The sequence below is a fragment of the Periplaneta americana genome, chromosome 4, assembly GCF_040183065.1.
Source record: "Periplaneta americana isolate PAMFEO1 chromosome 4, P.americana_PAMFEO1_priV1, whole genome shotgun sequence".
Taxonomy (NCBI): Eukaryota; Metazoa; Arthropoda; class Insecta; order Blattodea; family Blattidae; genus Periplaneta; species Periplaneta americana.
This window is the reverse complement of record NC_091120.1, coordinates 167,185,687-167,210,972: the sequence shown is the minus strand read 5'-3', so window position 1 is coordinate 167,210,972 and position 25,286 is coordinate 167,185,687. Positions and strand designations below refer to the sequence as shown.

Here is a 25,286-nt window from a genome sequence, read left to right as displayed (position 1 = left end):
GAGAAGGTCATGCTAATGGACCTCCTCGACAAATCCATCGGTCATTCAATAACTGGGTTAGATATTGTCGCACAGTGCCCCATCGTGTATGAAGCACAACCTTCAGTACACTGCAGAGGTAAACACAACCAATAAGGAAAGGTCAGTGAGCCCAGACTGAAAGACAGTCTACACCAGTGAATGCTCTATACGAGCAAGAAGATACCTTGGAAGATAGTGTTTTAAATTTATAGCCCGTGCTTAATAGACTTTGTTTAATTATGTTAAGAAATACTCCCACTCTCAAAACACACAAACCTCTGTTGTTTTTAAACGGTATATGATAATAGATCGCAATAAAGAACCAGCCATATTTCAGCAGATATTTTTTCTGAATATATGTTCATGGGAACTCTTTGTCTAGTTTCGACTAGTACTACTTGCTGTGAACATATTCCTTAGTTTTATTCAAACACCCGGTGTAATGCTTTAAGTGGAGTTTTCTTCGCAATTGTGCATCGGTTGAGATACTGTAAAGCTATATGCCTTTACTTAGTTAATTTCTGATCGGTTTCTCAGAATAAAACTCGTACCATATCATAATTTAACTTGTAGTAGAATCTCGAAGTCACGATCTCTTCTTGAATGGATACATGCCTCGCATGTAATGAACATGTTTGCATCTGCACGGTAAAGTGCTTGGCTCGTGATACCATAAATTTCAACACATGGATAATAGTTTTTAATTGAGGAACTCGATGTAAGATAATGGTAAACCTCACATTTGTTGAAATCTTGATTTCACTTAATGTTGTTGTGAGGGATAAGTAGGCCTATAGCAGACCTGTTAGAAGATTTGATATTTTATTTATTAAAGTTTAATCGTCTTTGAAATAGCTGAAATGTTGATTTGCAAGTTAATGTTGACATAAAAAAGAAGATATAGTTATTTAAAGTTACATACTTATTTGTAATCGTTTTATTTCAGTTGCTTTAGAGGAATTACTATTATGATATGAATCAATTATTAAATATTATGTTAAAGAAAGAAATTGCGGAAGATCTTGTAAAAGAAATTCAAAGCTTAAATGGTGACGACAAATATATTGTGACGGAAATAGCTAAAACTAAGTAGACGTAACCTTTTTATATCTTTATTAAATATTCAGAATATAATATAAATGAATGTTAAGTTGTAGTATTTCTGAAAATACGTTGCATTACATCAGTACCAAGTAAATGCTGTAGCTCAGTCGGAAGAACGTCGGAATTTAGAAGTCAAACGTCTCAGGTTCAAATCCTTGACACTCCTTTTCATTTTATTGTGTTACGGGATAGTATAATGTAATAATATTAGAAGAAAAAACTAACAAGAGTATTATGCATCTGTATTGTCCCAAACCTAACATAAAATTTATATTATTTCGCTAAAGAACGACGACAAAATATAAATAATAACTTGAATATTACTTATATCGCTAAAGAACGATAACAAAATATAAATGATAACTTGAATATTATTTATATCGCTAACGAACGATAACAAAATAAAATGGTAACTTGAACAAGACTCGAGCTCACAACCTTCGAATCACTAAGCTAGCGCTCTACCGCTGCTCTACGAGATGCAGATATCTTGCTTAACACCATAGTTCCGAAACTGCCTCAAGTGCGCATGTACAAGCGCATGTATCGTGTAACATCACCGTCATCCGAAGTGTACTTAGAATATATTCGCTGTTCACGTGTGCGGTCATTTTTTTGACAGCTGTAAATTATGATTTGGGTGTGAGAAAATTGTCTGCTCAATGGATCCCAAAATGTCTGAACGATAAGAAATGACTCAGTGTCAATTTCAAAGCCGCTTTGCCACTGTTTTGAAGAGAATTCTTTTAACTTCTGGAATTGTATTGTAACTATGGACGAAACATGAATTCATCTTTACGAACCAGTGACAAAATAACGGTCAAAAGAATGGAAAAATTCTAGTTGTTCCCACTCAGAGTAATTTCGCGTTCAGAAATCGGCAGGAAAGGTCGTCGCATTAGTTTTTTCGAAGAAAGACAGAATAATTGACATACTACGAGTATTTAGCAAAGGGTACACTGTGAACGGAGATTATTATTATTAATTAAATTTAGAGAAATAATTGTAGAGAGAGATCGTGGTAAAATTTCCAAGGTTGTGCTGTTCTTGCAAGACATTGTACCCTCTCATAAGTTTCTGATTTCGTTGCAGAAAATTGGTTATGTTGGCATTGAATTGATTAACTACGCCCTATTTTCACCAGATGTAGTCCCTAAGATTGTAGTGGTTGTGGTACCGTAGATCAAAATCCGTGAATACCACTGTGGTTCTGTTTTGTAATTGGTTTATACAGGGTGGCGCGCGGGAACGGGAGATTTTGAATCGGTTAGCTCAAAGTTATTTTTGAAGTCGGTAAGATTGATATAGACCCTACCGCCATACTGTTTCCTAGGCAATGTAATTTCAGTTGCCATGAGGCAGTGGACGGGAGAGCATTGTGAATTCGCAGTAAAAGCAATGATTGTTGTGAATCTGCACGATGAGGATTTCGGCGCCATTTTCAACTTTGGGTCATGATTCGGTTCCATGAACCCACGCTGTAAAGACATGGTTTGAAAGATTTGAATCAACAGGTTCTATCCTGAGCAAGAAGAATCCAGGATCAAGCAGTCAATGCCGCCATCCAGTAGATTCCACAACTTTCTGCATTGCGACATGCTGTCATTAGGTTTGATTCGCCGCACCTGTCAGACTATTGCCTTCAGATCTAAAATTGCAACCTTACAAGCTTCAGGCCGTCAAAAAATTGCAAGCAGGCGATGCCAACAGATGAGTAACTTTTACTGAATCGTTTTTAGCAAAATGTGAAGATCAATATTCATCGCTGCATTACGACAGCTCTTTGAGGAGCGTCTCATGTCAAAGAACGGCAACATGGACTAACCCGCGCGATCGCCGGACCTTTCAGTGAGCGATTTTTGAGAGAATTTTTAAAGGATCGTGTGTATGCTAGTCTTCCTCACATCCTAAATGACAACACTGCATCAATTAATCGAAATTCCCGTCGTACAGCTTCACAAACTTATTTTACTGCAAATTCAATACGCACGAAGTCCACTGATTCATGACAAATGAAATGGCAATGCCTAAGGAACAGTATGGCGGTTTCAGAGTCTTACCAACTTAAAGTGTGGCTTTACGTTAATCGATTCAAAATCTCTCATTACCGCGCCACTCAATACCTGAATAAAGTATATTACCATAACGTGCTTCATAATAAATAAAGGCGAGAATTTAATGCACTACTGTATTAAATCCCAAAATATGCATGTATTCATGCACTATCAAACTATGAAGCATGCACGATCAAGCGAAAAATACATTAAAACATGCAATTTCATTTTTTTTTGCAAATTTCTTATTTCACTTAACTTTTTTGCACAGTTAACAACTAAAAACATTTCTAAATTGGTTTCTGTTAGGTTACTGCGCTTGTATGTTTTTGTAGGCAGAGAATGACCCCTCTACATCGCAAGAAGTTATGGGTGCAAACTTGAATGAACCTTTTTCTGTTATTTAGTTTTTTTTTTTCTTTTCCTTCTTCAGTCCTATTTCCTGAAACTAAAATGAGGGTTATAAAAATCGAGAAACTGAAATGTCCACTCAAAACCATTAAAACATTAATTTAAAATGAATATAATGTAAATTATATGCATGATTAAGCTAAAAATTGCTTAAATATGCATTATGCATGTTTTCATTCCCAAGAAAAGCCAAGGCATGCAAATATGCACGGGAAAAGTACACATATTTGGAACCGGAAAGTAATGAAATGGATAAGTACTAAGTTCGAGCTATGTCCTATGTTCCTATGGACATTTGCATGGAATTCTCGTCTCTAATAATAAAGTTAGAGCACTTTCAAATCTTTCCTAACTTTTTTAATAAATCATAATACTCTAATGAACAAAACTGTTTTATTATTTTTCTATGAACTTCTTAACAAAGTGAATGCGACTTTTGAGTAACCCTATATCTTGTAATTTTACAACATAACTTTTTTTCATTGAATTTACCAACTCTATAGAAAATGACATTCGTTTTATACTGTATTTCTCGCCATTTTGTTACGGGGTTTTGTATGGAATTTTGCGTCAATACTGCTGCATTTCACTCTTACGCTTTGAATATACTCAACATTAGTAACGTAGTTGGATGTTTGTTTCACAATTCTGACCCCCGAAAGCCCTGCAAGTGAGCGTTTCATCAGCAGTAGTTACCAGATTTCTGTTATTTTGCAACCTATGGCAGAATCATAATTTGCAACAAAGTGGAAAATTTTAATTACAATTATTATGCCTAAATATGCACGTACTTCATACCTATAGGCTACATACATGTATGTTGCACTAATTTTATTTTTTGTTGTGTTGTTTTCGTATTTGATTGCTTCATAAACTGTTGGTTTTCGTTCCCTAGAAATTTAATTAATTGATAATAGTAATTTGTTGTGTTGTTTTTCAATAATGATGTCAAAAGTCCAACACTCGGAGGGAAAACACGTGCCTTTTATCTCCTGTGTTCATATTTTGAACGCTTTTTATACGTCTTTTTTTTTAATGCATTTTAGTACATTTAGGGACCTAAGCACATTTTAAATGTCTTGATAGCCAACGTCCAGTGATAAAATACTTGTCATGTTCCAGTGACATTGTAATATATTTTATTACAATGTCCTTATCGTGATTCTTGTCGTGGTCCATGTCGGGATTCTTATATTTGTCCTTGTCATGACCTTTAGCGTTGTACTTGTTTTTGTCGTGGTCTTTATAGTGATCCTTGTTGTCTTTATCATGGTCTTTATCGTGATCTTGATTCTTGTCGTGATCCTTATCGTAACCCTTGTCATAATTCTTTTCGTGATGCTTGTCGTGATTCATGTCGTGATACTTATCGTGGTCCTTGTCTTTTTCTTGTAATCCTTATCTATTTATCGTGGTCTGTCGTGATCCTTACCGTTTTCCATGTCGTGATTCTTATCGTGGTTCATTTCGTGATCTTTACGTTTGTCCTTGTCATGGCTCTTAATGTGGTCCTTGTTTTTGTCGTGGTCCTAATAGTGGTCCTTGTTGTCTTTATCATGATCTTGATTCTTGTCGTGATCCTTATCGTTGCCCTTGCCTTAATTCTTTTCGTGCTGCTTGTCGTGGTTCATGTCGTGATACTTATCGTGGTCCTTGTTGTCTTTGTTTTTGTAACGTTATCTGCTTATCGTGGTCTGTTGTGATCCTTATCATTTTCCATTCGTAATTCTTATCGTGGTTCATTTTGTGATCTTTGTCGTGATTATTATCGTAGTCCTTATCGCTGAACTTGTAATAATCCTTATCGTTATTGTCATTTTCGTGGTCCTTGTTTCCTTTGTCATATCGTTATCGTGTTCTTGATACTTGTCATGACTCTTATCATGATATTGACCTTGTCATGGTCCTTATTGCTATCATTATTTTCGTGGTTCTTGTTGTCTTTGTTTTTATAATCCTTATCTGCTTATCGTGGTCTGTTGTGATCCTTATCATTTTCCATTCGTGATTCTTATCGTGGTTCATTTTGTGATCTTTGTCGTGATTATTATCGTAGTCCTTATTGCTGAACTTGTCATAATCCTTATCGTTATTCTTGTCATTTTCGTGGTCCTTGTTTCCTTTGTCATATCTTTATCGTGTTCTTGATCCTTGTCATGACTCTTATCATGATATTGACCTTGTCATGGTCCTTATTGCTATAATTATTTTCGTGGTCCTTGTTGTCTTCTTCGTTGTCCTTGTCGTCTTCTTCGTTGTCCTTGTCTTTTCCGTGGTCCTTGTTTCCCTTTGCCATAGTCTTTATCGTGGTCTTGATCCTTGTCGTGGTCCTTATAGTGGTCGGTGTTTTCTTTGTCATGGTTCTGTCCTACATTTGTCATTTCAAAATAGAGTTTTCCTCCTTGGCAAATGAATTTCGAGTCATAAGGTACCTTTCATACTTTCACAAAAGATAAAAGAGCATACATGTAAACAGATACTTACACTACCCTGCAGTAATAGATAACTGAAAACATTTTGCACTGGTGTGTATTTTGCGGTAAGTTTGCGACAAGAGAGGGAGTTGGATGAAAATACGCATGAGCGGCCAGACGTCTTCCTGCATGGTACAGTCAATCCCATTAATGCTATCAAGTTTTGAAGTTATGTTTACAGTCAGTAGTTCATCCCTCTCCCACTTCAGTGCTAATAAGTATAGTATGCATATAACAGACACACAAATAGCAATTCCTAGGAGTAGTAGCGTGCCGCTGCAACTCTGAAATGTTGGTATACATTAAAAGCTAGTTACAATAATTATGTATCTACTACTCGAGCGTCGCCTCCAGCAGTCTAGGAGTGAAACTCTCTTCTCTTGACTCAAGGGTTGCCGGTTCAAACCCGGCTGAGGCCGATGGATTTTTCAGGATGCAAAATTCCGGAGCGCAAGTCCACCGGGAGGTATTTAAGCTGTGTTCTGTGTCGAAGTTTTCCGGTACGTTAAAGACCTCCAAGTTTAAATTAGAGCCTCTGGACCAAATTTCACCTTTCTTACATCCTAGTAATACCCTAGTTGCATACTAGGTGGCGTTTGAGGCGATGAGTTTACCAATAGTGTCTTTGCCCCTGTCGGTAAATAAATGTACTTAAATTCTCGTAGGTACTGCAGGCAACGGAACGATGTGTTAAATATTAATCTATCATAATCACTACTGAAATGGAATCCAGTGTACAGTGTAGTTTTTATAGATGCTTGATTCTGAAATTTGCTATCTTGTTTACCAAAATTTTACAAATCATCAATAAAACTTACCGACGTCACAGACGAGGGATCCGGGCTCAAGTTCTGAGAGGAACTGCTTGACTTTTGGCCACGCCCGCCCCCGCTGGCTGTCCGCCGAGGCGCCAGCAGGGAACTGCGTTCCCGAGATCTGCTCATACACCTCGTGAACGTAGGCTTTCTCCAGTGCGACCGAGCGGGCCTCGCGCTCTTCCGCTCCTGACATCCTCCCGGTCACCCGCTCGTCATCTCGGCCAGCTGCGGACAGAACATAATGCCGAAAATTAACATTCAAATAACATAGAGCTCTCTTTTTGATTCCGTATTCTGGCAACGAGTTGCAGTTATTCCGTGATTTTACGGAGTTGTTATCGGTTTGGTTTACCGATGTATCGGCGCGCGGGTCCTCGGCGAGGACTGCGGTTGCGGCCGCCAGGATTTGTGCCGTAACAGCGCAATTAAACTACAAAACACTTAGTTTATAATAGTTGCTGAAAATGTTGACCTTTTTGTCCCACCAAAGTGGAATATCGCGTGAATATGTTCTGCCGACACCATATTTATGCTGACGACATACAAATCTGCATACTCGACCTAACTACATAAATGACGCTATAACTAAAGTTAATGATGACTTTAATTCAATATCCATATGGTCGAAAACGTACGGACTTCATTTAAATGCAAGTAAATCACAGGCTATTTTAATAGAACATCAAAGATCGAAGTGTGACAAAGAAAATTTTCCACCGATGATTGTAAATACAGTAATACTACTATTGCATACAGCTCGACTATGAAGAACCTTGACATTTGTATGGATTGTAACCTGGAATGGAATGAACAAGTGAATCACATTTCTAAAAAAAATATTTTCTGTTATTCACTCACTAAAGCGACTGAAGCTCTTTCTTCCTGATAAACTAAAATTAATCCTTATACATACACTCCTGATGCCACACTAAGACTACTGCGATATTATATTAAGTAACCTAAATGCAAATTTGAGCGGCAGGCTACAACGTGTGCTTATGCGTGCATCCGTTATATTTGCAATATTCGTAAGTATGATCATGTTTCCCCGTCTTTCAAAAATCTGTCTTGGCTAAGGCTAAGTGATCGACGAGCCCTGCATTCTCTTATTTCAAATTCTGCGCACCGCTACCCCAATATATTTGGCTTCTCGTTTTCAAAATTTATCCGCATGTTATCAGCTAAGTACCAGGTCTCATCATAACAATTTACTCATTGTACCTTACCATAAGACATCTTTATATTCTTCATCTTATACAGTTTCAGTTGCTAGAAATTGGAACTCGCTTCCGAGTGATGTAAGGAGTTGTTGAACAATAACTTCATTTAGGTCAAAATTACATAAATTCTTACTTAACAGATTAACTACTGATTAATATTTGTTACATATAATGAAACTAACATCCCTCCATTCTTATTATTATCATTAATTTCTCTAAATAGAATACAAAACCTCTAATGGCAAAATTTCATTACATTAATATTCTCATTATATAAATATATTTTAGATTTATATTTTTTCTCCCTATAACGTAGCTCTAGTAAACTTATATTACATTAATTATCATCATTTTACTGGCTATCTCAACTTAATTATAATTGATTGAATTAAATTAGCTCGTAAATTATGTTACTACTTTATCTTATAGGTTTTTCTAAATTTAAATAAACATTTACTAGTCGTTAAAATTTAACTGAAGAATATTGCTGGAGAATCATTTAAGTGTAGTGTAAATATTCGTAATTTAAATATATATTTTATTGATTAAGGCTGGTTGAGTGGAAGAAAAGGCCTTATGGCCTTAACTCTGCCAGCGAAAATAAATCATTCTATTCTATTCTATTCTATTCTATTCTATTCTATTCTATTCTATTCTATTCTCATTCCCTCTCCCCAGTTCTTTCACTGCAATTCTCGTAATTTCAAACTTAATTGTATCTTTCAGTTCCTGAAACCAATTTCAATAATTCATTCGCTAATGTGGCTAATGTATTAAAGTTTATGAAGAATGAAGCAGATCGTGATGACTGCCACAGGAATATCAGAGAGAACTGTGCGTGTGATAAAAACAAGAACTATCCACCATTGAGAAAGGAGAAGCCAGTTCGTTTACAACACCAGATAAAAATCGTGAACGTCGTAAGACTGTTATGAACTTAGAGGAAGGGCAAGACATTGATTGTGAGGATGGAGTTGAACATTTGCAATAATCTTGAAAGGAGATGTACAGATATGCTTCACTGCAATTTAATGTTAAAATAATTATAAAAATACTTAGATAATCAGGGTTAAGCGTTTGGGTGAAATTTTTTTCACAGACTAGTACAACCGCTGCTTTCCCTCTTCCTCTCTATCGCAAACTATGACGTCGCCCACCGGCAGAGATAAAATCCGAGATCTGTAGAAAAGGAATCTAATTGTGAAACCTTTACAAGAATTATTTTTATGACTGTCTTCGCCTATGATCTGAATGTTTGACTCTTCACAGAGTACTTTTAAATCCTGTAACTTGATATGAGTTCCATCAATATAATGGAGGGGAAACACTCTCATCAGGCTTTCGGACCCGAAGAATAGAAAATCTGTAGAGATTCGTAAGCGTGAGAAAAATTTTCTTTAGTTTCTTTTAGGTTTCACTGAGTTACTTAGGAGAATAAATAACACACATTAATTTGATGCTGATGCAAGATTAATATGTTGTGAGATAGCGTTTCCTATTGCAACCTTAGTGGTTGCGTGTGCGTCGATTAGCGGCGATGTGTGTTACTCCCTCCTTCACAACAGGAAGTATCAAACACCCAACACCGCCTCTGTGTTTAGTCTCCTGCTGAAAATTGTACCTCCTGAGAGTTAATTACACATCTCGCTCTAAGATATCGTGCTAAGATTAACAAGCGGCGCGTGAGCCTACGTTTTGCGACATTAATGGTTCGTGGTAGAGTTTTCTAACAAGTTTTCTATCATATATTTCATTATTGTCGAATTACAGGTACTGTCTCATAAGCAGAGTCCAGCGTATGGTTACTTTGAGTACAAATGAGGTTTACAAGGAACATATTAGCTCCGCTCTACGAAAAGATTAATTTTTGGTCCTACAGAATTTATCTCTTAAGGCGACAATTGTTATTAGATGAGAGGAAAATTCGCTCCAGGGCTCGAACCCGGGTCTTTGGTTCTATGGCAGGACACTATATTTGAAGTATGTACTTATAGTGTCAAAAGTAACCAAAATAAATTTAGTGTGAAACAGTAACTACTGTCGGTGACTCAGGAGAAGACGAGAGCGGACTGAGGAGGAAGGGATGTGAACAGATAACGTACGACAACACGTGCAATATTTGTATTGCATTAAGCGGAAACATTAGATCTTCTGCTTAACTTAGCTTTAATTTCCATACGCATTGTTACTCATGTTTCCTGCACGAGTAATAACCTGGCTACTAGGATGCTTATCTGAGCGATGTTTATAATAATCAGCAGCGATAGTCAAGAAGGTCACATTCTTTCCGCTCATCTTCTCCTGAGTAACGGACAATATGTTGCCATTACTTTTCGAATGTCCTAGTATTTCGTCATTATTTAGGTTGGTGCTCCTCTTTCGCCCACTCTACTGCCCTCTTTTCCACATCGGAGGTTCTGGTCACCCTATATTCAAAAGATTCCTGTAATTGCTTGAAACGTTTATGCTCTTGGTTGGCTGTTGCTGTGATGTTTAGATTTTTAAGGAATTTGTTCTTATTTATAAGAATTCTGAATATGATTGAGAGTAAAACAAATTTAGTGTAATTTTTGTCTTGTATTACTAAGGATTATTTTATTTCTTTATTGCATATACAGTGTGTTAATTAAGTATGGAATATTGCTAATAACGCTTTATATATTCATTTTATGAAAAAATACAAAGAACAAATGTTGTTGGAGATGTCTAACTAAAACTTACGGCTGTGGTCTCACAAAAATATTTATTCATGTACAGAATGTGGCAAAAATAACACTTTTTTAAATGGCACCTTGTATTAAATTTTACATATTTGAAATCTACATTCAATTTTACATACACATAGAGGCTTGACTCAGCATAAATGATAAATACTCTCTTGTAAATGTTATGGTTCTTTCAAATACTTTGATAACGTGACACAACATAAATGTGTGTATTCATATGGAGTAGGCCATGAAACAAACAAAACAATGTGTACCTCCACATTATGGTAGAAGAGTAATGGATTTCCTCCTGGTAGATGGATTAGAAGAAGAGGACACATTGAATGGCCAGCTAGATCACCGGACCTCAACTCATTGGATTTCTTCCTGAGGGGTTACTTAAAGCCCGGGGTGTATTGTGATAGACCGAACAGTATTGAAGACATGAAATTAAGGATGAGATGAATCTGATTATTCTTGAAACTGTGAGAAAGTCAATGGACTACTTTCGTGATAGACTGGGGCATTGTTTGGCTGTGAATGGTTCTCATTTGAACATTTGATGTAATTTTAAACATTCTCTGAAACAGTTATATTTTTTCATGGCCTACTCCATATGAATATACACATTTATTTTGTGTTGCATTGTCTAAGCATTTGAAAGAACCATAATATTTACAAGGGAGTATTCATTGTTTATGCTGAATCAAACTTCTATTTGTATGTAAAATTGAATGTAGATTTCAAATGTGTAAAATTTAATATAGAGTGCCATTTAAAAAAAAAGTGTTATTTTTGCCACACTCTGTACACGAATCAGTACTTTTGTGAGACCACAGCCGTAAGTTTTATTTAGATATCTCCAACACTTTTGTTTTTGGTACTTTTTCATAAAATGAATATACAAAAAGTTATAGCAATATTCTATACTTAATTAATACACTGCATACTATGTATCTGTGCAAATATTTACAATGGACTTATTGCGTTTCGTTCGAATTGCTTTATTGGAAGGTCCTTAGTATTATGGGTATGTGATAGGAGAAATAAAAAATATAATTCATGCAAGAAAGTAAGTTTATCCCTCTAGCAAGCACCATAACAGTGTAAGAGTCTGATCCGTTGCTAAGGAAGTGACGTCAGAATAGTGCGACAAAACTCATTGTCGTTGCTCAACAACTGACGACAGATATTACAGTTTTCATAACATTTTATTCATTTGTGATCGAACATAAATTTTTCGTGTTAAAAGATGAAATATAGACTATTATCGGAATCTCATCCGAACATGTTAAACAGTGAATCACAGGGCTACCCGGAAGCTAACAACTCTGACAAGTTCACTAAGTAAAAAGAAAGTAGGGTAGGCACTTTCAGGAAGTAATATTAAAAATGACAAGTTTTCGTTTAACTACGTTACTCATATTTACTAAGAAAGCTTCTGTTCTGTGTTGAAAGATAACAAGAAAATACAGCGTGTCCACTAAATTTCTCCACTTAACACTTAATCGTGTTTAGCAAGTGTTCGGGTGAATGAACTAGCCCGTGAAAGAGGAGTTAGTGATATATTTGAAACTTGGCGACCTACTCACTTCGCTATGAACACACAACATAATGTTGTTCGAAGTCTGTCGTTTATTTTTACCGATTACAGTATTTCTCAGTTGACAGAAAACAAGAGATCCGTTATCATTAAGGAAAGTTAAAACTTCTCTTGAAATTTGTACTTCTTTATTGTAAAAATTATAAGAGATAATATTGTAATCCCGCAAGAAATATATTTCGATAGTTTCGTGAAGTAAACGCTCCAGTATCATGATTCCAAAAAAAGTGGTTTGGAGCAGTGGTATTCAATCTTTTTTGCTAATGTCCCCAAAAATACATTTTTTTACCTTCATAACCCCAAATTTAATTGCAATTAGCCTATACAAGAAATAACAAAAGGCTATGATTGATGTTGTAAGCAAACAAGTTGTTATTATTATTGCATGCAATGAAAATGAGCTTCAGAATTCAGTGATTATTAGAGGAGAAAAATTCGCTCCGGTGCCGGGGATCGAACCCGGATCCTTGGTTCTACGTATCAAGTGCTCTAACCACTGAGCTACGCCGAAGTTCTCTGTCCTCTAGCGTTTTTCCCTTTGTGGCCTAACTCCAAGTTCGACATATATGTTGACATAATATCTGCAGTGCTCGGGAAAAGTGACACAAGTCAGTTTCCACAAACCTTTTTTGATAATTTATTGACAACTTACGGAACATCTGCTCGCTTGGAAAAAAATACGTAAGTATTTCTCCCATTACAATAATTCATACAGAAGAAAATCAAATCGACATAAACCAGTGTAAGTTGTCAATAAATTATCAAAAAAAGGTTTGTGGAAATTGACTTATGTCACTTTTCCCAGGCACTGCAGATATATTAAATCAACTGCCATTATACAAGGAGCGCATTCAAGTGAGTGACTTGGTGGCAGGGATTCCATAGTAATATACACTGTTGGGCGAAGAAACTAAAAGATTTTTTCTCCCCCCCCCCTCGATCTTGGAGTCAGGTCACAAAGAGAAAAAACACTAGAGAAGAGGGATTCAATCCGGCGCTGTGGATTGAAATTCGGCGTAGCTCAGTGGTTAGAGCACTTGGTACGTAGAACCAAGGACCCGGGTTCGATCTCCGGCGCCGGAGCGAATTTTTCTCCTCTAATAATCATTGTTACCGTAACAGATATATTCTGTAGGACCAAAAATTAATCTTTACTTAGATAGAGTATTCAGTGCATAATTCAAATTTGATGAGCGTAAAATACGACTTGGAAATCAATATTGAAAAAACAAAAGTCATGGCATTTCGTCCGCAAGTAAAATTTGCTTAAACAACAAATTAATAGAAAGAGTAAATGAGTTTACGTATCTTGACTATAATTTGACATTTTTTTGTGAAACAAATATAACTTCTAAAACTTGAAAATACAATAAAACAATGGGAATAATCAACAAAATTATGAAGCCTTCCCTAGTACAGCGACACACAAGAATACGTTTGTATAAAACCTTAGCTAGACCGGTACTGTGCTACGGAAGTGAAGCACGCACAATGAGAAGTACGGATATCGGCCTGTGAAATGAAATTTATGAGAGCAACACTAGGATATAGTCGCTTGGACCACAAAAGAAATGAGGATATCACGCAAAGACTTCAATTACAACCAGTCTCACAGTTTATAAATAAGCTGGTAAGCTGCAGTGGAAAAACCATGTCCAACGAATGAATCGGAATAGACTACCAAAAGCCATGCCTCAATACCGTCTCCAAGGGAAAAGATCTTTGGGCCAAAAAAAAGAAGACATAAAAAAAAAGATGGACCGAGAATGACTCACCGAGACCGCAACGGACCTTGGGCCTTATGCATGTTTGGATGATGATAATAATGATGAATTTGATTATTATTATTATTATTATTATTATTATTATTATACAGTAGTTATTAATGCAATAATAATAATAATAATAATAATAATAATAATAATAATGGACATAAGAGTTGATATTGCAAAAGAAAACATGTAAATTTCAATAATTTATTGTCAACAATAGTGTAATAAACTAAATATGTCAACATTTTTACATACCTATGAGTACGTAGTCAGTGGGATGCGTACCCCTTGAGATAACCCTGTGTGCCATAGATTGCATACCACTGGTTTGGAGCATTCCGTCTGTCTGTCTGTCTGTCTGTCTGTACTTTGGTTTCTCTTAAACTAATGGACCAATTTTGTTCACATTCAAAAACTACGAATTAATTTAACCGGGTCTCTGTAAGCTAATGTATGAAAAAATCTCTGAATAGAATTTTAGTTTTTGTATTACGTTTAATGAAAAGAGAAAAGGGAATGCATAGATATAAGCGATTATAATGAGAAAGTATCATTTATCTTCATATTCTGGGGTAGAAATCTTAATTTTGCATTATTCTCATCATCCTACCCTGTTCAACATCTGCTTGGAGGATTTAGTAAAGAACTGTTTTCAGAACATGGGAGGAGTGATAGTAGGAGGAAGAAGAATAAAATGCATAAGATTTCTGATGGTATGGCGTTATTAACAGAAGTGGAGCTGATGCTAAAGGATATGCTACTGGAGCTATATGACAGCTGTGAGCAATATGGGATGAAGATAAATATGTAAATAAGACGAAGAGCATGGTCGTAGGAAGAAAAATAGAGAAGATGAACTTGAGAATTCTAAATGAGGCAGTAGAGAAGTGGACAGCTTCAAATACTTGGAGTGTACTATAAGCAGTAACATGAGCTGCTGTCAGGAAGTTACAAGGAAGATAGCAATGGCCAAGGAAGCTTTTAATAGAAAAAGGAGCATCTTCTGCGGACCTCTGGAAAAAGAAGTAAAGAAGAGACTGGTAATTTGCTTTGTATGGGGCAGAAACATGGGCATTGCAACTAAGCGAATAGAAGCATTTGAAATGTGGATATGGAGAAGAATAGAACGTGTGAAGTGGACAGACAGAATAAGAAATGAAACTGTGTTGGAAAGAGTGGGTGAAGAAAGAATGATGCTGAAACTCATCAGGAAGAGGAAAAGGAATTGGTTGGGTTACTGGCTGAGAAGACACTGCCTACTGAAGGATGCACTGGAAGGAATGCTGAACGGGAGAAGAGTTCGAGGCAGAAGAAGATATCAGATGATAGACGACATTAAGATATATGGATCATATGCGGAGACAAAGAGGAAGATGTAAAATAGGAAAGATTGGAAAAAGCTGGGTTTGCAGTGAAAGACCTGCCCTTGGGAAGAACACTAAATGAATGAATGAATTCTCATCATTTTGAAACTCTGTAGGGACTTCGGGCACACGCTGTACGTTCTGTGTTACACAAGCATGACGGATATTACATGAAGACTTAGGTCCTTTCTTTCCTGGGAGGAAGTGACCATAGATCATCGAACCTATTCGAAGCAAAATGGAATCTGTAAACGATGTCAGGACGCCGGCTGCCACTTAACGGACTAAAATGGATACTGCTAACCGTGGTTTAATAAATTTCCCGGGACACCTGTACGGGAAGGGGCGTTGATAAGTCGAGTGCACATCAAACTGGACGTGACTGCCACATACCGCCTGTCCCTGCCTGATAGTCAATACGGACGACCCCAAGTGTTACATAACCCAGCAACTTGATCACTGGAAGGGCTGCCTGTGTGACGTATGCAGCCAACGTCAGTCGGGAATAATAATAATAATAATAATAATAATAATAATAATAATAATAATAATAATAATACAGGCAGGGTTTGGAATTGAACGGGTTACATCAGCTTCTTGTCTATGCAGATGACGTGAATATGTTAGGAGAAAATACACATACGATTAGGGAAAACACGGAAATTTTACTTGAAGCAAGTAAAGCGATCGGTTTGGAAGTAAATCCCGGAAAGACAAAGTATATGATTGTGTCTCGTGACCAGAATATTGTACGAAATGGAAATATAAAAATTGGAGATTTATCCGTCGAAGAGGTGGAAAAATTCAAATATCTTGGAGCAACAGTAACAAATATAAATGACACTCGGGAGGAAATTAAACACAGAATAAATATGGGAAATGCGTGTTATTAATCGGTTGAGAAGCTCTTATCATCCAGTCTGCTGTCCAAAAATCTGAAAGTTAGAATTTATAAAACAGTTATATTACCGGTTCTTCTGTAAGGGTGTGAAACTTGGACTCTCACTCTGAGAGAGGAACATAGGTTAAGGGTGTTTGAGAATAAGGTGCTTAGGAAAATATTTGGGGCTAAGCGGGGTGAAGTTACAGGAGAATGGAGAAAGTTACACAACACAGAACTGCACGCATTGTATTCTTCACCTGACATAATTAGGAACTTAAAATCCTGACGTTTGAGATGGGCAGGGCATGTAGCACGTATGGGCGAATCCAGAAATGCATATAGAGTGTTAGTTGGGAGACCGGAGGGAAAAAGACCTTTGGGGAGGCCGAGACGTAGATGGGAGGATAATATTAAAATGGATTTGAGGGAGGTGGGGTATGATGATAGAGACTGGATTAATCTTGCACAGGATAGGGACCGATGGCGGGCTTATGTGAGGGCGGCAATGAACCTTCGGGTTCCTTAAAAGCCATTTGTAAGTAATTAAGTAATAATAATAATAATAATAATAATAATAATAATAATAATAATGTACCATTATGTTTGGCATTGATATTGTGTATATTATTCTATAAAAATGTCGAAAATAAAAAAGGACAATAAAAGCAGGCCTGGTCCAGTGATGATAAATAAAATCAATAAATCCATTCAAACGCAAACCAAGATACTAGCCTGCATTCAGAGTGAATCGTAAGCAATGCCATTAATTTCAGGGAGTTATTATTTGACGTAGTTCAAACAACGAGGTTTAATAATTTTTTTTAGTATTTTCTTGTTTTCTTGAGCAGTGTATTATGATACAACTTTATTGATAGAATTTTAATTTTGTTCTTTAAATGTGCAGAAATTTGATCCGAACAAATGTGACTTTTCGTTCCGAAAAGGAATTTTCAAATGTTATATTTGTTCGGGTCAAATTTCTACACATTTAAAAGACAAGACTAAAATAAATTCTTTCAGTCATTTATTATTATAATAAACTGTTCTCTTAAAATGACTGAGCATATTGGGAATTAAATCAGTGGCTTTCCCAAAACAAATTAAACATTAATTCTAAGGTCCAATTTCATTGAAATACACTTACTTGCTTGCTTACAAATGCCTTTAAGGAACCCGGAGGTTCATTGCCGCCCTCACATAAGCCCGCCATTGGTCCCTATTCTGAGCAAGATTAATCCAGTCTCTACCATCATATCCCACCTCCCTCAAATCCATTGGTGGTGGTGGTGGTGGTTTACATTTAATGTGCTGTACAACAGACAGTGGCCAATTACAGTTCAGCACAACAATGATATAAATTACAATAAAAGTAGATTGGAGTAAGTATTAAAATAATAGCAATTATATAAGATGGTAATTGCAAATGAAAGAATGGAATCATATAAATGAAGAATGGAATCATATAAATACTATTACAAAGATATACAAGATGACGAGAATAATATTATAATATACATATCTAAACATAAGGAATGAATTATTAATTGACATAAAACTCAAAAAGTATATACTATACATTAAATGGATCCAAGTTCAATCCTTGCAAATTAGCATATTTTATACATCCGCAGACCAGAGAAGGAGATTTAGAATTCCTATTATAATTTTTTTTTATGAAATCTTAAACCCTTAGCAGGAATACGAAGACTGATATTGCTTATGATTCACAATCAATATCACCCTTAATGACTTTACAAAAAAATAAATAATCAAGATCTTGACGTCTGGTAAATAAACTACAGCAATTAAAATATTTGCAGTTAATCTCATATTTTATTTGGAGCTAAGAGGGATGAAGTTACAGGAGAATGGAGAAAGTTACACAATGCAGAACTGCATGCATTGTATTCTTCACTTGACTTAATTAGGAACATTAAATCCAGACATTTGAGATGGACAGGGCATGTAGCACGTATGGGCGAATCCAGAAATGCATATAGAGTGTTAGTTGGGAGACCGGAGGGAAATAGACCTTTCGGGGGGCCGAGACATAGATGGAAGGATAATATAAAAATGAATTTGAGGGAGAGAGAGCGTGGATTAATCTTGCACAGGATAGGGATCGATGGCGGGCTTATGTGAGGGCGGCAATAAACCTTCGGGTTCCTTAAAAGCCATTTGTAAGTAAGTAAGTAATCTCATATTTATAATCGGAATTAGGTAAAAATCTATAAGAATACAAGAAAATATATTTTTTTTCAATATTCTCCAATTTAGCCGAGTCATTGAAAGTAATGGAGTGCCATACAACAGATGCATATTGAAGTTTGGATTTTACCAACGTATAATATAAAGTTAATAGACATATAGGAGTAGAAAAAGAATAAGTTATAGATCTAATTAGACCAAGCATTATTAATGAATGAGTATAGTAATAATAATAGTGATAATAATAGTCATAATAATAATAATAATAATAATAATAATAATAATAATAATAATAATAATAAACCGTTAGCTTTTCTACACTTGGGAAGAACATAAAAGCTTAGTAAACAAATGAAGTGCCCTATATTCAGGCAACGAAAATAACAGGTTATTGATTCTTTCAACGTTACATAATCTTAGGATATGAGGCAGCATCATTAAATAAAAGAAAGAACAAATAATTTGAAGGTTACATCGTACTACACGGGTTGGTAAGGTCAGTTCGAGGTTTAACTTTTCATTATGCAATAAAATACTAAAATTTTGACCTTTTCCAGAAAAATCGAAGAGTAAAATGAGTAAATTGACGTCATCGGTATGACGTAAGCACTGTCCCCTCGCTTCCCGTATTGTGTTGTGCTGTTCGTTATTAGTCACATGTTTTCGAGTCGATAGCACCTCCTGTTCTGTCTCTCTTTCGCTTAAATTCAGCAAACTTTCACGTCACGATAGCTTACGGTTCCGGGAACACGACATCCAATATTGAAGGACGATCATGCAGAGCAAGCAGGAAAAGTCTGTCTGCTTTATTTAGCGTGGGTACGAACACCGTGTGGACAGACGGACTAACTGCGGGTAGAATCAGTGTTGTTGAATTTAGACCTTCCCCCCCCCCCCCCCAATCCCGGGAGATTTATACTACAATATATCCGGTCGAGGAAGATGGAACCAACAGCAAAAGAAATAATAATTCAGATCTTACCTGACAACAACACAGGAAGTCTATGTAAAAGGGAACATAGAAAAATTGAATCAATTTAGGAAACAGAGCTTTCTTTCGTTTATATTTTTCGAATACTACTAAATGTTAATACAGGGTGAAAGGAAACCTATTACATTAATTCACAGAGGAGGTAGATGAAGTCAATGCGAACACATTTTGTCATATACAGTAGAACCCCGATTTTCCGTCACCCTATTAACCGATTGGTGGTTTATCCGACTGTTTTTCTCTCTAGCTTTTTTTTTTTTTGTGTAGAAAAAATGTGAAGTACTGTACATTATATTAGTACTGTCTTCCTCCGACGAGTTTAGCGCTAGTACCTGAGGTATTCTTGCCATCGGTGCGGGGGTTTGCAGGTAGATTCTTTTGTTGCTACAGACAAGCCGAGCCGAGTGGAGTGGGAAGTATTAATCGTCCAAAAATATGCAGTCTTCAGTTTGTAGTAGTGTGTGAATATTTCATATACATATTGTTTACCTAAGCCTATATGGTTTTGTTATTAATATATTAAATATATTGTTGCAATTTTTGCTCAAACATCTCCCTGATGTTAGCTATGTTAATATTATATAAATTATCATATTAAATATTTCACCGTCACAATTCATTTTTAAGGAAACATGATGTTGAAAAGTTTTTGGTTTTATTCTATTGGAATTTTAGAATATGTGTGATTGGTATCGTGAAAAACAGATTCCTATAATGTCATGCTAAAATCATTTGTTGGTGATATCTTAAAATACAAATCAAGTAGTTTTACTTCTCAAGTGAGTTCAGCAGTACTGTATATTTAAACTGATTACTTTACAAATTTAATTCAATTCTACTACCTGATCACTAAATTGTACAGTATAATTCTTCTTTTCATTTATATTATTGTAGTTGTATTATGATTTTTCTTTTTATTTATTTTATTGTATTTGTATTTCTGGTGGTATGATGGCCTTAACTTCATCTGAATAAATAAATAATAAATAAATAAATAAATAAGTAGATAGGTAGATAGATAGATAGGTAGGTAGGTAGATAGATAGATAGATAGATAGATAGATAGATAGATAGATAGATAGATAGATAGATAGATAGATAGATAGATAGATAGATAGATAGATAGATAGATAGATAGATAGATAGATAGATAGATAGATAGATAGATAGATAGATAGATAGATAGATAGATAGATAGATAGATAGATAGATAGATAGATAGATAGATAGATAGATAGATAGATAGATAGATAGATAGATAGATAGATAGATAGATAGATAGATAGATAGATAGATAGATAGATAGATAGATAGATAGATAGATAGATAGATAGATAGATAGATAGGCAGATAGACAGGCAGATAGGCAGATAGACAGGCAGATAGACAGATAGACAGGCAGATAGACAGACAGATAGGCAGATAGACAGACAGATAGGCAGACAGACAGACAGATAGATAGGCAGATAGACAGACAGACAGATAGATAGGCAGATAGATAGACAGATAGACAGACAGACAGATAGATAGACAGATAGACAGACAGACAGACAGACAGATAGATAGACAGATAGACAGACAGACAGACAGATAGATAGATAAAATTTTCTACAATACTTTCCTTCTCTGAATACGTAAGTACGAAAGGTTGTATCTTTATTTCGCCAAAAATACGTTAGAAAACTAATAGGCATATTGCTCTCGTAAATTGGGCGGATGTTTTCAGTATGATTGCACTTCCTTCCAGACTTCCGCTGTCACTGTTTCCTCCCACTCCAGTAACGCGCTAGACTAGTCGGAACCGCATTCCTCTCAGCACTAAACTCCTCAGAGGATGACAGTACGAATTTCTTCTACACAGTGTTTTTTTACAAACTCTTACTCTTATACAGTATGGTCTACTCTTAATTCTATGATCTAAATTCTATGCAAAATGCCCTCAACATGTGTCAAATAAAAGAAGTTCTGCTACGAAAAACAGTGCAAGTAATTGAGTGGTTTGAGAAAAGAGAAACTGTGGTTCATCTCGCATCAGAATACGAAATAGGAATATTACAACTGTGTACGATTTAATTAAAAACAAATATAAAGTATAATAAGTATGTAAATCTACAGCATGAACCTGTACTATTCCTATTTTTCAACAGACAGTTGGCTTTAAAAAAACGTCATTGAAAGCCAGACTTAAATTAGTGAACTTCTGATCCACTACCTGGTATGTTAAAAACACAAGATCACGGAGGAAATTAGGAAACTGTATTATGCACTTAATTTATGAAAACCTTATATCATACGGATTATCCGATTTTTTCGATTAACCATTTACTCCACACCCTTCATTAACACGGATAATAGAGGTTCTACTGTAAGTTTTTTGATACGTCCAATAGCTTTGAGAATACGCATATAACATGTTGCAAATTTAGAATTCATTTTTTAAGTTCCAATAAGTCAAGTATCAACAAGTGAAAAACAGATAATGTTCAGTCATATGACTTATTTTTAATGTAAAGTACTATGGTAGTTACTTTACATTACATTATTGTGAACGTTTTTGCCCATTCTAGGGATCTTCAGACATAGATGGTCAATATCTTATGAAAACATGTTAAATATGCATAATTATATATACACAAACTGTAGTGATATCACATGTACCATTAGTTTTTTATCTTCCACCTTTTATTATATTTTTAACTTTTTAACTACAACATGCTTTACATTTGCTAACAGAATTTAATATGTAGTTCTAATGTTTTCAAATACAAACTGCTGATATATTATTTTAATGTACGAAATACATATGAAGTTTCCATGCAGATATTCTCCGTCATCGTACGATGAAAGAAACGGAGAAAAATTCTCTCCGGCACCGGGATTTGAACCCGGGATTTCAGCCCTACGTGCTGATGCTTTATTCACTAAACCATACAGGATTCCCATATGATATGTGTACATCACTTTGTGATTTAAGACTGCGCATATTCAGTCTGATCCCGGCCAATCTGTCACTCATAACGAGTGCACCTCCGTACATATTTGGACATCGTCCTACGTTCATAGACAGCTATGACGTAGTGCAGAGGGCAGGCCACTAGAGGGAACCCAAGAGATGGAACTTAAATCCGACACCGGGATGGGAATCCGGTGTGGCTTAGTGGATAAAGCATCAACACGTAGAGCTGAAAACCCGGTGCCGAAGAGAATTTTTCTCCGTTCCACTACTCTTTCATCATACAAACTGCTGAGCCATTTGTACCCGAACCCACACTCTCTGAAGTCGAAATTGCGATAGAAAATCTGAAAAAGTACAAGTCTTCAGGTAATGATCAAATTCCAGCAGAATTAATACAAGAAGGTGGAAGCGCCTTATCTAGCGAAATTTATAAGCCTATACTTGCTATTTGGGAAAAGTAAATTGTACCAGGACAATGGAAGGAGTCCATAATCGTAGGCCTATCTATTTTTAAGAAGGGGAACAAGACTAACTGTAGTAACTTTCGAGGAATATTAATTTTGTTGAAGTCCTACAACAATTTGTCCAATATTCTTTTGAGAAGATTAACTCCATATGTAGATGAAATTATTGGGGATCATCAGGGAGGTTTCAGGCGTAATAGATCGATTATCGATCAGATTTTTGTAATCGACAAATATTGGAGAAAGAAATAGGAGTATAAGGGTACAGTACATCAGTTATTCATAGATTTCAAAAAGGCATATGACTCGGTTAAGAGAGAAGTTTTATATCATATTCTTATTGAATTTGGTATTCCCAAGAAACAAGTTCGATTAATTAAAATGTGTCTTAGTGAAACTTACAGTTGAGTCCGTATAGGCCAGTTCTATCTGATGCTTTTCCAATTCACTGCGAGCTAAAACAAGGAGATGCACTATCACCTTTACTTTTTAACTTCGCTCTAGAATATGCCATTACGAAAGTACAGGATAACACAGAGGGTTTGGAATTGAACGGGTTACATCAGCTTCTTGTCTATGCGGATGACGTGAATATGTTGAGAGAAAATTCACAAACGATTATGGAAAACACTGAAATTTTATTCGAAGCAAGTAAAGCGATAGGTTTGGAAGTAAATCCCGAAAAGACAAAGTATATGATTGTGTCTCCTGACCAGAATATTGTACGAAATGGGAATATAAAAATTGGAAATTAATCCTTTGAAGAGTTGGAAAAATATTAAATACCTTGGAGCAACAGTAACAAATATAAATTACACTTGGGAGGAAATTAAATGAAGAATACATATGGGAAATGCGTGTTATTACTCGGTTGAGAAGCCTTTGTCATCTAGTCTGTTGTCAAAAAATCTGAAAGTTAGAATTTATATATTACTGGTTGTTCTGTATGGTTGTGAAACTTGGACTCTCACTTTGAGAGAGGCACAGAGATTAAGAGGTCCCGCGCCGTGGCGTCGTGGTCTAAGGCATTCTACCTGGGACTCGCGTTACGGAATGCGCGCTGGTTCGAGTCCTCATGGGGGAAGAAGTTTTCTCATGAAATTTCGGCCAGTGTATGGGACCGGTGCCCACCCAGCATCGTGATCCACTTGGGGAGCTACGATAGGTAGCGAAAATCCGGTTTCGCAAATCAGCTATAACGGCTGTGGGGATCATCGTGCTAACCACACGATACATCCATTCTGGTTGGATGATCGTCCACCTCTGCTTCGTCATGTGGACGTGAGGCCAGCAGCCGGCTGGTCGGTCTTGGTTCTTCATGGGCTGTAGCGCCATGGATTTTTTTACAGAGATTAAGAGTGTTTGAAAATAAGGTTCTTAAGAAAATATTTGAGGCTAAGAGGGATGAAGTTACAGGAGAATGGAGAAAGTTACACAACGCAGAACTGCATGCATTGTATTCGTCACCTAACACAATTAGGAACATTAAATCCAGACGTCTGAGATGGGCAGGGCATGCAGCACGTGTGGGCGAATCCAGAAATTCATATAGAGTGTTAGTTGGGAGATCGAAAGGAAGGGAAAAAGATCTTTGAGGAGGTCGAGACGTAGACGGGAGGATAATATTAAAATGGATTTGAGGGAAGTGGGATATGATGATAGAGACTGGATTAAATCTTGCACAAGATAGGGGTCGATGACGGGGTTGTGTGAAGGCGGCAATGAACCTTCGGGTTCCTTAAAAGCAATTTGTAAGTAAGTAAGTAAAAGTTTCATCAGAGCGAGTATAAACAAAACATTGTTGTGATGAAATTTTCACTTATTTTCTTAATTAAATAATATAGACACACAATTCATAACATTGTCATCAGTTCTCGTTTCAAAATTAATAATAATGGTAGTTATTTTATTGGTCTGTGTGGCTTCCCTTGGCGTACGAAATATATCTCGTAGGCAACGGGCTTTTCCAACAGCATCCATTCGGAAAATTTCATTGAAGCATTTATCGCTACTGGTGGCCGGACAACAAAACAATGGCCTGCCTATACATGCTACCGGAAGCTCCTATCTCATTGTCAGTTTTACCCCCTCTACGTATTATTCATTACAGTTTCAAATGACTTATTGGCGTCATATTGATGTGTGAATCGTTTCGACTATCAGTTGCATTGTTGTCTCGAGACTAGGCCTCGTGGAATAAGGAAGCGATTATGAAGCAGTTAACGAGAAGGCTCCACC

General features: G+C 36.1%; 1 protein-coding gene across 1 annotated transcript in view; it reads right to left on the bottom strand.

The window, feature by feature from the left end:
• LOC138698969 (uncharacterized) overlaps window positions 1–25,286 on the bottom strand; it is a 109,368-nt gene that overhangs the window by 45,522 nt on the left and 38,560 nt on the right. The window contains exon 2 of the mRNA XM_069825156.1: window positions 6,883–7,107. Within this exon, the coding sequence (XP_069681257.1) occupies window positions 6,883–7,107 (225 nt within the window). The remainder of the gene's footprint in view (window positions 1–6,882; window positions 7,108–25,286) is intronic.